The following is a 14711-nucleotide window of genomic DNA, read 5'->3' on the forward strand; positions in this document are numbered from 1 at the left end:
TTTAATAATTTATTGGTTAGATTCGTCTGCCTTATAAAGGGTTAAATGTAGTTGACTTATACTAGAGAATGTTACCTTTCATATTACGTCGATGAATGACGAAAAATGCGTTTGGAAATTGTTGGAATGCACTTTTGAAAATGTATTGATTTCAATGTGTGTTCCCGACTATACGGGGCAATATGAGCCACCATTTGGGGCAGTATGGGCCACCCATCCAAAACCTTTATTTTGGCGGAAAAAGTATCGTAATATGGAAGAATATGATATTCCTACAATAGTTGTGAGTATTCCATACCAAATAAAATTAAAAAACCGCACAACAGCGGACTGAACCGATTTGTCACTCTTCACCGTTTGAACAGCCACATTTCAATTGGTCAATGGTCATTTTTTCTGTTTCAATCGCAGTAATGCGCTGTTGTAATTTTTCCGTAATGAATCTTACATATATGATAATATTCTTGTATTTGACTACTGAAATTTGAACTTGTTCGCATTTTAAGGCCTGATATCTTGCTCTGTGCAGGTATGCCCATATTGCCCCATAGAGACCGGTTTTGGGAAAAAAAAGTTTTATGATAAATTCAGATTTGTATCAATACAAACATGTGTGCACAATATTCAATTTTAATATATCTTTTGATTGTGGTGTATTTTTGACCTGTATTTTAATCAGTTTTGTGTCAAACCCTTATTTATAAACTTCAAATCTTATAATAATTTTGCCTATGCAGCGAAAATTTACATTTTCAAGTGTATTTTCATGTTTGAATTGAATTTTAATGCGGTTTTCACGTTGATGCATATGTGGAGCATCCTCTTAAAGATCATATAACTTTTACATGATAAAAATAGTCAATAAGCTCAAAATGAGGGTGGCTCATATTGCCCCGTATGTTCATATTGCCCCTACTACCCCTATCAAAAATCTAGCACTACAGTTTACGCCATGTTACGCCGAGTTATCAACATGCAGTAAACAGAAGGTGATGATCTAGAAAGACGCCTTACAGAGATGGAAGATTTAGTCGGGATAAAACGACTGAAGGAGTAACCCGGGCAAGAATTAGCTGAGCATGATATGGCAATATGCATTCCGTGTATCCAATGTAAGCATTGTCGTCAGCCGTTCAAAGCAACAGGATACCGAGAAGAGCACGTGTTGGAACTCATCCACTTGGATTTGCGTGGACTTTTTGTCTCGAGGTGTTTGTGAGCACCCCTAGGGGAACATATCGTCAACGTTCTATCCTGAGCGGCTGATCGCTTTAGCCTTGACCTGGGCCCACGCCAGATTCCTGTCGACTACCTTTATTTCCTTGTTGAGGCTTCGCCGCCACGAGCCCCTGAGTCTGCCTCTGCTGCGAAGTCCTGCTGGATTCCAGTCCAGCGCTTGCTTGCATATTTTTTGTTCTTCTTCTTATTTTTAGATTGAAGAGGCTTCAGCCACCCATTGGCAGTTATACGCCTCTGTTCGTAAAAAAAACTCTCTTCTTTTTTTTAACTTTCAATGATTGGTCGTCTTAATTTTTTCCACATTTGTTTTAAATTTTTATTTTTTTCAGCTATTCCCTTCCCGCTTTACAACCCATTGAATTTTATTACATTTTTGCACTGTTCCCTTCCCTTATAACCATTTTTGTACATTTTCTTATAACCTTACTTTATGCTTACAAGTTCATATCTTATATTCTCAGATATTCTCCAATGTTTTACGGCTCCATGATATTCTATCATTGGCCGGAAGGTTTTGGTCCATGATTTCAGCCATTTTTCCCTTATTAGCCAGAACATCAGCTCTCTCATTACAGATAATGCAGATTTCGTCTCCGTTCTTTCGTAATGTGTGCGCTCCATTAACGCTCTCAAATTTCTGTCGATATCGGTTTTTGATGGCATCGTCGATGGACCTCAGCATTCGAGATTCAACTGTCTAAGTCGAGACCATTTAATTCCACTACGTTTTGTTATCTTTACATATACGTATTTCGACCTCTCGACTTCAAGTGAGACACCCGTCGTTGAGGAGCCAGATCGTTCAGCTTACTCTGCATACCAAATCGAACTCTAAATGCTTCATATTAGTAGGCTGCCAGAGCAGCCCACGGTTTGGTACACGGTAAATCGCACCCACCATGATCACACAGCCAGATCCCCATTTTTGCCTTTCTCGTACAACAAAGTTGTACCGAAAGGCTATCATTTCACTCCGAAAACGAACTTTTTATATAAGTGTCGGAGACCCATAGTGTTATATACCAATCGACTCAGCTCGACAAGCTAATCAAATGTCTGTCTGTCCGTGTGTATGTGTGTGCACAAAAGCTAAGAAAAACATTAGACAACTTTTCATATAGTAATCCTTAACCGATTTTCTCGCAACAAGTTGCATTCGAAAGGTGGTAAAGCCTAGTTGATCACTATTGAATTTGATAACGATCGACTGTTGCGTTTAAAAGTTATTAAGAAAATGGTACGTCGAACTGTTTTATCTTCATATAAGGTTGGTGTCCTGGCTAAATGCGAGAAAGGCAGTATCACTACTCGGTGGATTAAGTTGGTTTTTAGACCTCCACTAAGCCCTGCATCAGCCGGAAAAGTTGCAGTTTCCCAGTTTCCAGAATAGTGGATGCAACATTTGCGCAGATAGCACGGGGTCAGCTTTGAACATCTCTGCTGAAATGCGATCGACCCCGGCAGCCTGCTTCGGATGCCTGCTTCAATCCCCTGCAATGATGGAGCTTCGGAGTTGACGCGCGTAATGCGTCGTACCCTTGGCGGCTCATGCCGAGATGTTGATAGTTGGTCGGGCGTCGAAACTTGAAGAAGTTGTTCGAAATGCTCGAACCAACGTTTTAGCTGATCAGTTGGGTCGGTGAGTAACTGAACTGTCGAGTCTTTCATCGGAATCCTCGGATTCATCATTGCCCCACTCAGGCGTCTTGAGATATCGTGGAGGAGGCGAATATCGACAGTTGTTGCTGCTTTCTCCCCTTCGTCGGCCAGGGAGTTCACCCACGCTCACTTGTCCCGACTGCAGCAGCATTTAACTTCCTTCTTTAGAGCCGAATACCGTTGACGGGACTAGTATTTGGCTGCTCTGGTTCTCGCCCGCTCTATCGCGGCCTTTTCTTCTCTACGCTCCTCGATTTTTTGTCAGGTTGCATCCGTATTCCACTGCTTCCGCTGAGTGCGTATTGCTCACCCAGGCTGTTCTCACTTGTTTCGATAAAGGCATTCTTGGTGGTCTTCTTCTTCTTCTTGTTGGCCGTCCACTGCTCTTTTACGCTGCCACCTTCCGGAACATCCGCTGCCTGAGTTCCAAGTTCTTCAATGAACGATCTCTTCACAGCTGGATCTTCTAGTCGGCGTGTGTTGAATCGCCGTCCGAGTCTCTCCTCCCGCCGCTGAATCCGAGCAATGCGTAATCGGATCTCGCCAATTAGAAGGTGATGATTAAACGCGATGTCAGCGCTGCGTTTATTCCGGATATCAAAAAGGCTCCGTTTCCATTTTCGGTTGATGCAGATGTGGTCGATTTGATTTACAGTTTGTCTATCACGATCTATCAAATGTTAGTCTAGATTTATTGTTAACAGGTGAGATGGTCATGGCGTTTTCAAGAACACACCACTCAATACGGAGGCAACGCACAACTGTCATTTTTATTATTTCAGCTTTGCGTCGCAGCATGCGTGAAATGATAAAAATGACAGTTGTGCGTTACTTCCGCATCGAATAGTGTGCCCTTGAAAACGCGAGTTTGGATTCCATGAGAAGGGTCCTTAAATAGGATCGGAGCCAGCTGAGCAGAACGTTATTTATGCCTAATTTGTCGAATCGAATGGAAAAAAATAAAAATCGAATGGTCGAATGGCAATCTGGTAATTAATTTTATCGAATGCAGCAGAAAGATCTGTGAAGATTGCATCCACCTGAAGGGCACTCTCTATTTGTCTTTTTTTTCTTTTACATCTTTTCTATGCATCAACAGATTACAATTAATATCCAAATGATACAATTCGGCTTAAAACTACATCCAACAATAAACTTAAATCCAGGCCTAGCTACTACTAATTGTCGTTTAGAAGGTGAGAAAAGTTCGTACGGAGAGTGTTACGAGATGAATGGAAATCGAATCCAATGGAGCAGTTATTGAATATACGGCACATGCTAGTAAATGGCTCATTGTGACCATAATTAGTTCGTCCACCATGAAGAAAGAGGAGAGAACGAGAGCGAAGATTCCTCGGGCTAACCAAGATTTTTTTATGTACAGGTTATCCGACTTCGTCAGTAGATGGGAATAACCAGCGCGGGGGGGAAACATACCTTTTTAGTGCAAAACGTAAACAAACGAGCATAAATTACATACAAAAATCCAAGATGGCTGAGTTGGGGATATTGACAAGTCGGATAACCTGTACATAAAAAAATCTTGGGGCTAACATTGATTTTTAGCATGGAAAGCAGTGGGGGACAGTCGATTCTCGATTGCAACAGGTCTGCAATGAATATCGCCCGAGAAGTATTGCGACGGACTGTTAACAGCTCTAAATCTATACACACTTAATTTTTTTACCGGGATCTCAGCAAAATGTTGAACTTTTGCCGAGATTCGCACAGCCGTGCTCCAGCAAACATGTTTTTTGCTGAGATTTCTGTCGAAATTGCTGAAAATCGGCAAATTATTTGCCGAAAATCAGCTAACAAACGCCATTTTTGCCGGAATATCAATTTTTTATTTTGCTGGCGCACGGCTGTGCGAGTTTTTGCCGAGCTGCAGAAATAAAAACTAAGTGTGTAAGCTTGCAATGGTCTTCATAGCTGGGTAAATTTGAAGGATCTATCCATGGAAGGCGGCGTAAAGCGAAGCGTATAAATTTGCGTTGAACGGATTCTATTCTAGCAACATTGTTCTGGTAATATGTAGCCCACACTGTGGAACAATATTCTAAAATCGATCTGACTAAAGAACAATAGAGTGCTTTAAGGCAGTGGACATCATCGAAATGCTTTGCCATTCGGAATATAAAGCCAAAGGTGCGAGAGGCTTTAGAAGTTACGTACGCAATTTGCTCTCTAAACGTTAGCTTAGAATCTAACATCAGCCCGAGGTCTCTGACAGAAGATTCTCGCCGGAGACTAGTGGAACCGATTTTGTAGTCGTAGCTAAACACGTCTTATTACAAAGGAAGTGAAGCACGCTAGGTTAGTGGTCGTTGAACATTTGGGCATAAACCCGTGTAGGTCGTTTGAAATGTAGCGTAGCTTGAAGTCAATTCGCCAAGAACAAAACTCAAAAAGCTTGGAAACGGCGCACGGCGCATCTATTCCCCGATAGTTTGATAAGGTCCTCTTGCAGCAATTTTTGAAAACTGAAAATGCATATGACTCCTTCCAGCAAATCGGAAACAGCCGGGAAGTAAACGAGAAGTTGAATACTGCAGCAAGCGGCCTGGCAAGCGACGTTTAATAACAAGCGATGGGATACCGTCTAAATCGCATTCCGTTGAGGATTTCTTACTAGCAGCTATTATTGGACGGCTGCTGGTCACTGGCAGCGGAGGATCGACTGCGTTGAGAGGAATAGGGGCTTCCTTACAGCTAGTATCGATTGTGCGTCCTAGTGGAAAACTTGACGACTAGGCTGCAGCGGCCTGATGATGATGTCCGGAAGTACTGTGTGATGGTGGTAGGCACGGCATTTTCGAGTGGATTCGCTGGGAATCGGGAAATCTTTTAGACGGATACAGTGATAATGGCTGAACATACTTGCCAAAAGTTGGTGTCCGGAAGACCCCTTTTCTCCAAACCAACGCGGGCCAGGACGGCTGCTGGTCGCTGGCTGGAATGGCTCGATTGCATTCAGTGGATTAGAGGCTTCCTCACAGCTGGTGTCAAAAGTGCCTCCCGGATGAGAACTAGATGAATGCATAGAAGAGACTTGACGTCGCGGAGGAGAAATGGTAATTGATTCTTGCAAATGCGGCGATCCTGTTCGTTCGATGAAACTCGGAATCAATTCTAAATAGATGTTAGCAGAGATAACAGAAGTTTGGCTTGGCGCAAATCGGAAGCTCGGAATAATTTTAGGCGACCAACCAGCAGAGGTTGAGAGTTGATCGGTGATTCTGAAATTTGAATCGGCATCAGCCTTTGTCGATAAAAGATGTACTTGCCTTGAATAACAAGTTGGGAGTTCCCAGGGTCAGGACGACTATGGTGAACACTGGCTACTGTAGGCGCGACTGAGTAAGAGGAACTGGGTACTCCCAAAATGCTTTTATCGTTGCGTCCTTGTGAAGAGGTTGCATGCATCGTGGGTGTCGAATTTAGCTCATTGGTTCCGGAGCAGAGGTTGGTATTTGGTTGGTTGGTACACACTGGATGCGCAGTCCTTCACCAGTTTTTCAATAGGTTTGACGCTCGGAAGAATACGATGAAAGTGACAACATTGCTGCCAGCTCAGGGACTGTAATGACCTCAGTCGGAATGTCATTATTTGTCACTACCTTGGTACCGACAGCGAGTGGTTTGGATGACAGCAGTCCATCTGTACGATGTCGTTTCAGTGGTGGTTGGCGCAGGCGCCCCCCAGACCTAGGATGAATAGTAGTTGAGTGGACGGTTCCTCGTGATAAACGAGCATTTAGCTCGCCTTGTTTCCCTGTTTTCTCTCTAAGTTCCGCGTGGGCAAACTCCTGACTCTGAGTGATCAAATTGATCGCGTCTCCAAACGACAAGACGGTGGTTTTGAACCGAACTTCATCAATTTCACACATTCGTCACACATCCAGAATATGTTCGGGCTGGTTGGAAACACGTTCACAAGATTTTTACCCAGGTTTGGGTTTGAGCCAGATCAAATCGATCATTCTGTCGCAGAAGCCCATGCATGTGACAGATTCCTCATCGGCTTAAACTGGCCTTGCACATTTGTAACAAGTAGAAGACACGATGCATTGAGGGACCAAAACTAGTTCTAAATTACAACTGGAACTTGCCATGCTTTTCAACTTTCAAGATTGAAGGCAGCATAGTGATTATCGTGGCTATGTATACACGAACTGAAGAAGTAATTGATGATGAAACTACAAAATATGAAAAACCTTGATTTTGACAGAAAAATCCTTAAGATGCGTGACAAGTAGCCGAGTAATGCTCGATCAAGAGAAGTATAATATCGAACTGCTACCGTGTACGCACCATACTTTGCGCAGTTAAGGAAATGCAAAATTGAATCAACTCGCACAACTTACAGCAAGTAGCTATCTGCCTGAAATTTTTTCAGTGCTGTAGTATTATTATCATATTATTGTTTGAGAACTAAATTTGGTACAAAAATTTGAAATAAGTAGTAAATTGAACTTCAAAGCAGCCCCCTTATTATATACCTAACTTTGCGCACATAATTTAGAAAATTTCTAAAACGAAGCAATCGTCTGTCATACAATTTTTACATATTTGAGAATATGAGGATGCCCAGCATTATTTTCTTATGGTTTGACATACTTAGTATGTTTTCACGTCTGTTGGTGTATGTACAGCCTCATTCATGTACATTAGCCACAGCTAATAAAAGTTCTTTTTTGCGTAAACCCTATTCCGACGAGGTATATCATAAATGTTGAAAATATCGAAGAAATACGAGTTGTGCGCAAAATTAGGTACACTGTATTGAAAAATTGTTCCTAACATTGCGCATCATATATTTTAACGAAAAATGTAAATAACAAACCAAATTCTCATGAGATGGCTTCAACAATATTATAATGATTGGGTCCATGTGTAATCAGTTGTCAGCGAATATAAAAAATACAAAAAATACAGTTTTTCGGGTGGACCGTCACTTGTCATTTATGCTAAGAACACGCCATTTTGGTCATTTTCACTGTTTTCAGTACAAGTTTCGACTATTAAAATGAAAAATGTGTCATTTAACAGCGAAAAAATGCAGGTACTGTTATGATAACATGTATATTGTGCTGACAAGTTATAATTATATTTCGAAATTCAATTTAAACGCATTCTATTACAAAAATAACCGCAAAATGCGCAAAGTTGGGTGCGTGCACGGTATTAGTGTTGAGTGCAAACTATTTTATAACGAAAGAAAGGCCACCAAATTCGCTCTATATCATGATACAGATCTTGAACCTTTTTACTTTTCTGGACATTTTTTTTTCAATTTATGACAATCAAACAAAATTGGACTATTTTTGTTACTGCATCAAAATTCTTTCCATTAGATCAAACAAAAACATTATAGCGTTACTAATATAATACAATCCCATCATCTTTACCCATAGGACCCACACGGGCGAGAAGCCATACCGGTGCGAATTGTGCAACAGAGATTTCACCCAATCCTGCAACCTACAGTCGCACTACCGCCGCAATCACGGTGTCGACCCGAAAGTTACCCCTCGTCTGTTCGATCAGATGCGACAGCAGGCTGCTTCCAGCAATGCTGCCGCCGCCAACTCTTCATCCCCTCAGTGGCCATCACAGCCGTCGGTAACAGTGCGGGCAATGCCGAAGCTCATACCGAAACCGACCGCCCAGCCATTCCAGTGTTGCGTTTGCGACGAACCATTCTTCGATCGGGACCTGCTACTCATTCACGAGGAAACCCACGTTCCGGAGGCGCCCTTCGAGTGTCGCTTCTGCACCACGATGTTCACCGAACTCTCCAATCTCAGATCTCACGTCAATGTACACAAGGCCAACTTGAGAGCTCAACCACCGCAGGGCCTCCATCCGATACGGCAGTCAACGGCAGGGATTCGAGTGTTTGCCAATGGGCCAGTCGCGCGTAAAATGGAACCGCAGCAGCAAGAAGCGTCCGGGTCCAATGCAGTTCTGAATTCAAATCAACCGTTTGTCGCGAGCGGTGATGAGCAGCGTCCCTACAAATGCGTCGAATGTTCGGCGAATTTTGAGAAGCACGAGCTCTATTTCCACATGCGAGTGCATCTGAAGCAGAAAAATATATTCTCAAAGAAGAGTCTGAAGTGCGACAAGTGTGAAAAGGTCTTCGAAAAAGAACTGACACTGAAAAAGCACATGGATTTGGTCCATCCAATTGTGTCGAGTGTCTCTTCAGGCGATGGATCTTTCCTTCTGGAAGCGCTAAAAACCGACGCTCGATCGCTATCCCCTGTGGCAACGAAGTCCGGCAAAGTGGAGATCTCTTCGGAAGTGGAAGTGAACGAACCGGATGATGTTATCGAGATCAAGGAAGAACCCGAAAGTGCCCTCGGCGATGACCAGGTCAATTCAACCGTATCCGATAATCCTATTTTGACGCAGTTATTGAACACGAGTAGCGAACAACCGAATTCTCGCAACGGAACTCCGGTCGACGCACCGCCGGTGGACAACGATGTTTCTACAAACGAAGGTGGGTTCGTGATCAGTGCAGTGGCAACGGTGGATCACAGTTTTCTGGAGCGACTTGAACGGATGGAACAAAGGCAAAAGCAAGAACACATGGACCTGGAAGCCAAACTGGTAGCTCCTTCCGTTAGACGGATGCCTGTGTTAGAGGAAAGGTGAGTTATATTGTACTATGTGATTGTATTTATATTTTATTGGTCTTTAAACGCCTTCCACAGCCTTCGTCGCCCTCCTATAATGGCCCAAAAATCTGCCGCAGCCCCCGTCAACATCCCGCAGATTATCCATACCGGTCCGTTCCGCTGTTCATTTTGCATGAAGGAATTCAATGAGCACTTTGGCCTGCGGCAACATATTCGTGCCATGCACTACTCCGAGAAGCGCCACAAGTGCAAAGAGTGCAACAAAAAGTTCTCCTTGGGCATCAGTTTAGCCATTCACCGTCGTGTTCATACTTCGATCCGGCCGTTCACCTGCATCGTCTGTTACAAGACCTTTACCCGGTCTACAGCCCTCAACGGACATCTTTCCTCACATTCCTACGGGCGAGTCAAATGCGCAGAATGTGATGAAGTGCAACCCAGCGTGTTTAACTACATGAAGCACATTGAAAAGTTCCACCCGGATTTCATGCATAATGTTGCCACCTATCGAACGCAAGCGGAGACTCTGATGGAACGCCGCCGTCAGTTGATTTTGGAAATCACACAAGGTTTGGCTGAACACCGCTCGGAGATACCCAACGTTTTGGCACGTCTCCGCGGCGAACTGGCACCTGACTCCAGGAAAAATGACGACGAGGACGAAGTGAGTTCCAGCGAGCAGATTGAGGTGCAACGGGTCCGGCCCGATTCCAGCCAGTCCGGAGAGGTCAGTTCGGCCTCGGAAGAGCACGAAGCCCGCCGGTCACTGAAACGGGACTCGTTACCAGCGCTGCGAGCCGAGTTGCGTAAGCGACCTCTCCGTAGCAACACGGCTGCGGACGATCTGGACGATTCGGTGTTGCCTCCATTTAGGAAATCGGCTCGCTCAGCCGGAAGCTCTTCACCTAATCTTAAGCGCCTGTTGGAGCAGAATAGTTCCAGTTCGTTCGGTTCGGCGGAGAACAGTCGGGAGGCTACTGAACAGGAGATACCACCAGCAGTGTCGGTGAAAAATGAACCAGCAAATTAGGCGGGAAAATTTCACCATGTTTCAATGGAAAGTTGTTTCAATTATTCGCTTCTAAACGCTGTATATATTTAGCTTATTTTGCCAGTAACATCGAAAAACTACAACCCGACAGAAGAAATTTCACCTAATCATTGACCTCAATTTCATGTAGCGTAAGATATGAATGCACTTAAAAATTGGTATAGTTATAAGATATCATAAATCATCGAAATAAAAAAAATGTCCCAAACTGTTTATTTTCTGAATCTATTTTTTTGGTTTTTCGTCTTTTATTAAGTAAAATAACTTCTCCTATTTCCGAATGTACATAAATTTTTAACAAATTCGATTCATTTAAATTATCCTCGAATTGAATTTTGTCAACGTAAACAATAGATAATTATTATAAGGTCATTAATGGGATTACGTCAAGTTTTTTATTTTATTTTATTGGTGTACCATATAGGCCTATGTGAATTTGGCCATCATTCATGATACACCCATGATACGTCCAGGATCGTAATATAGAGGTGTGCGCCGCCGCCGCCGACAGTTTTTGGCACGACGCCGCCGCCGACATTTTTGCATCGGCGCGCCGCCGTTTGAAATTTGTCACGCCGCTGATCTATGATTTTCCACGCCGATTCAAATTTTCAAAGGAAACTCCAAAGATTCAGTGCAAATTCCGTATCATTTCCTGATTGATCTCTACAACATCACGTTGAAACTCCAGAGAATTTTTCGTGAAGATACAAATTATTTCCATGAAAATTCCATATAATATCTTGTTTAAATTTTGAAGAGGTCTCCCTAAATATTTAGCGTGAAAATTGCGAAAAAGTTCCGTTGAAATCCAAAAAAATCTAATTGAAATTGAATTTTTGAATAGAAAATAGTCGTTCGGAAGAAAGCCACAATGCTGAAAGTTGTTAGGCCGAATATGTCGTTTAACCGAAAAGACTAATTGGTAAAAACCTACCCGAGCAAAGCTTAAGAGCAAATCGATAACTTGTTTTAATGTTGTCAAATCATCGATTATGTTTACTTAATTTAATATCTTTTTGGTCGTTTTAACGATTAAAATAACAAGACGTAATAGCAGAAATATCTTACTATGACATCCAATCAAGAACTATTCCTGCTGTTGATAAGAGCAAATCGAAAACTAATTTTGATATTGTTTTCCGATAACAAAATAAGTACACCGTTTGATGTCATATCATTCAATTTAGTTGAATTTCCTCACTAATCGATTCGTCTTGGGGTCAGCTGTGTTTATATAAATGAACTTTTCGCTGGGAAAGTTGAACAAATGCAAAAATACTACGTTTTTATGACTTCTGAAGAAAACCACCAAGCTCTAAATGAAATCGATCTAGAGGGCTACGCTAAGGGGCACTAAGGGGCAGTCCATATACCACGTGGACAATTTTCCAGTTTTTCCAGAATATTCATTGAAAATTATTAACTACTTTCAAGTTTCGAGAACTCTTTGGAATTACCAAGAGGAGCTCTTTGGATTTACCAAAGAAAATAGGGATTTACATGAAAATCTTTTCAAAGTTTTCACGCGAAGTTTTTCCAAATTTCTACAGGAAACGGAAAGTTCCTTTTGAGTTTCTGTTGAGTATTCTTTGAAATTCACACAGAAAATTGTGACTAGAAAAAAGATGCTTTAACGTTGACTTCCCCAATCTAGATTAATTAAAACGGTTAGTTTTTTTTATCCTTTATTAGAGTGATTTTTTGCAGGGAGAAGTTCATCACTAATCGGCTAGTTTGGCATAGCCAACTTCAGTGCATCGGACAAATCGGATTGTTTCTTGGATTTCTTCGGAAAATTCTTTCTATTTTCGATTAGCAATTCTTCGTAAGTTGAATTAACCGAAAGCGACAGACGGCCGAACTGGTAATTTGGCCGAAAAATCCGTTTGCCCTAACAGGTTGTCCGGTCGAAACGATCGTTGGCCAAAAATGCCATTTAGCAGAAATAGTTTTTTGACAGAATGTGATATTTGATCGAAAATGTCATTTGGTTCAGCGCGTCATACGTCATACGGGTAATATGGTCAGAAATGGCCATTTGTTTGGCGAACTGGTCTTTTTGACAATTGACCATTGAACAAAATTCCGTGGCCTCTCTATTTTTAAGTCGATACAGGCCTTAAGGTCAAAAGACATTAAACCAAGTACCATTTAGCAAAACTAAACGTTTAACGGAAACTGTTATCAGGTCAAAACTGGTTTGACCGAAAATGTAGTTTGGCCGAAAGCAATGGACAGCCAAAAGGAAAATTTGGTCGGACTTGTAAAAAGTTGTTTACCCTAACAGGTCATTTGGCTGAATATGCCGTTCGGATGAAAATGTCATTTGACCGAATATAGATCATTTGACCAAAAATGCCGTTTGGTCAAATGTCAAATGTCATTTGGCAGAAAGAGACATTTGGCCCAAAAATGTACTTTATGCAACTTTCTTTGAAAAAAGAATACTCGGATAAACGTTCAATTTGGCTTAATGGGATTTGGTTAGGCTTTTGGCTTAAAGGACAGTATCGACTTAAAAAGTAGAGAGGTTACGAAATTTCGATCAACGGTCGTTTGAGAATAGGCCTTTTCAACGTAAATTTCAAGGCCAAATGGATGGATATTTTAGATTAAATTACCCGTTCAGTTATTGACATTTGGCCGTATAACCTGTTGGACTAAACGATATTTTAGGACAAATGTTCCATTCTGTCAAACGACCATTTCGGCCAAACAGCATTTTTGGGCCGATGACCTATTCGGCCAACCGACCTGTTATGGAAAACTACTTTTTAGGCCAAATTACCAGTTTGACCAACGGAATTTCTTATGGACAATACACTAGTCGTTTGATAACTGCAACATGTTTTCGTTTTAGTTAGCGAATGGCGTTCGATAACTGCGACGCATTCTAGACGGCAAACAATTGTCAGACGACGTCAGAATAGTGCAAATGATTGTTCAGCGCTAGGCAGCTATCATCGACTTTGACATCGTTTTGAAGCTCAGCTGTTCGATTACTGCGAAACTGGTGTAAGATGTTACTATCGAAATGCGGCTAAAAGCACTGCAGTTAAATGACTTTCAGTTACCGAACGTCGACTGTACAAAGAATTTCCCCTAGAAATCCAATAATTTCGAACATTCGTTGAGACATTTCGAGACAATTCTTAAGAATTTTCTGTTTTATCGTTGGCCAAGCCAAACTAGCCGTCTTTATTATTCTAGACTGAGAAACCAACGGTGAAACACCCATCCTTCCAGCCGCACTCTCCTACAATTATCAATTTTCTGTGCAAATTTCGAAAAATACTCAACAGAAAATCAACAGGAACTTTTCATAAATTTCCGAAGTTTCTCCTGTAGAAGTTAAGAACATTTTTTTGTGAAAATTTTGAAGTTTCTCTTAATGTCTTGAAAATATCCCAAAAAAATGCAAAAAATCGCCACGCCGATTCACGCCGCCGCCGCCGCTGGCTATAATGGCTTTCGGCGTGACGCCGAAAACGCCGCCGCCGCCGACCAAAATTCTGACAAACGCCGCCGCCGACGAATATCGGACCGGCGTACACCCCTATCGTAATAACCAAATAAAAAACTTGACTTTTGTAGCTGCTACTGTCCTCCTAGGTGGAATGCAAAGCAGTACACTAGACTATGATATTAGATAGTCTTGTTGGCGCACTAACTAGTCTGAAACCATTAGTAGTAGTAGCAGGTGACTTCAATGAGTGGGCGGTGGACTGGGGATTCCGGTTCACTAACACCACAGGTAATATCCTGCTAGAGTCGCTAGGGAGACTGAACGTGGTTCTGTTGAACGAGGAGCAGGTATCCATGTTCAGAGGTCCGAGAGGTGAATCATGTATCAATTTGACCTTCTGCAGCGCGGGATGGATGGCAGACCCTGAAAGCAGTGTTCATGAGGGGTATACTTCGAGCGGGGGAAGCCCATATGGCATAATGCCATTTGGCATAAGACCGTTAATAACGATAACCGATAACGATTTAAATGTCTAATAGCCTATTCAGATTACGCCATTAATGACATAATAATTGGCGTTTCAAGGTAAATACGCTTTATGATGTCATTATTTACGTAATATTCCATACATTTTGCGCTGTCA

At 42.1% G+C, this 14711-nt stretch overlaps 2 protein-coding genes across 12 annotated transcripts in view; both read left to right on the plus strand.

Moving 5' to 3' along the window:
- Positions 1–10814, plus strand: part of LOC134212777 (zinc finger protein 236-like) — a 33393-nt gene extending 22579 nt beyond the window's left edge. For all 11 annotated transcript variants that reach the window (XM_062690934.1, XM_062690941.1, XM_062690936.1 and 8 more), the window contains 2 exons: positions 8316–9560; positions 9624–10814. In XM_062690934.1, coding sequence (XP_062546918.1) covers positions 8316–9560; positions 9624–10578 — 2200 coding nt within the window. In that variant the 3' untranslated portion in view covers positions 10579–10814. The remainder of the gene's footprint in view (positions 1–8315; positions 9561–9623) is intronic.
- The window catches only part of LOC134212785 (histidine-rich glycoprotein-like), a 299313-nt gene that overhangs the window by 75774 nt on the left and 208828 nt on the right, over positions 1–14711 (plus strand). The window lies entirely within an intron of this gene.

The sequence above is a fragment of the Armigeres subalbatus genome, chromosome 2, assembly GCF_024139115.2.
Source record: "Armigeres subalbatus isolate Guangzhou_Male chromosome 2, GZ_Asu_2, whole genome shotgun sequence".
Lineage (NCBI taxonomy): Eukaryota > Metazoa > Arthropoda > Insecta > Diptera > Culicidae > Armigeres > Armigeres subalbatus.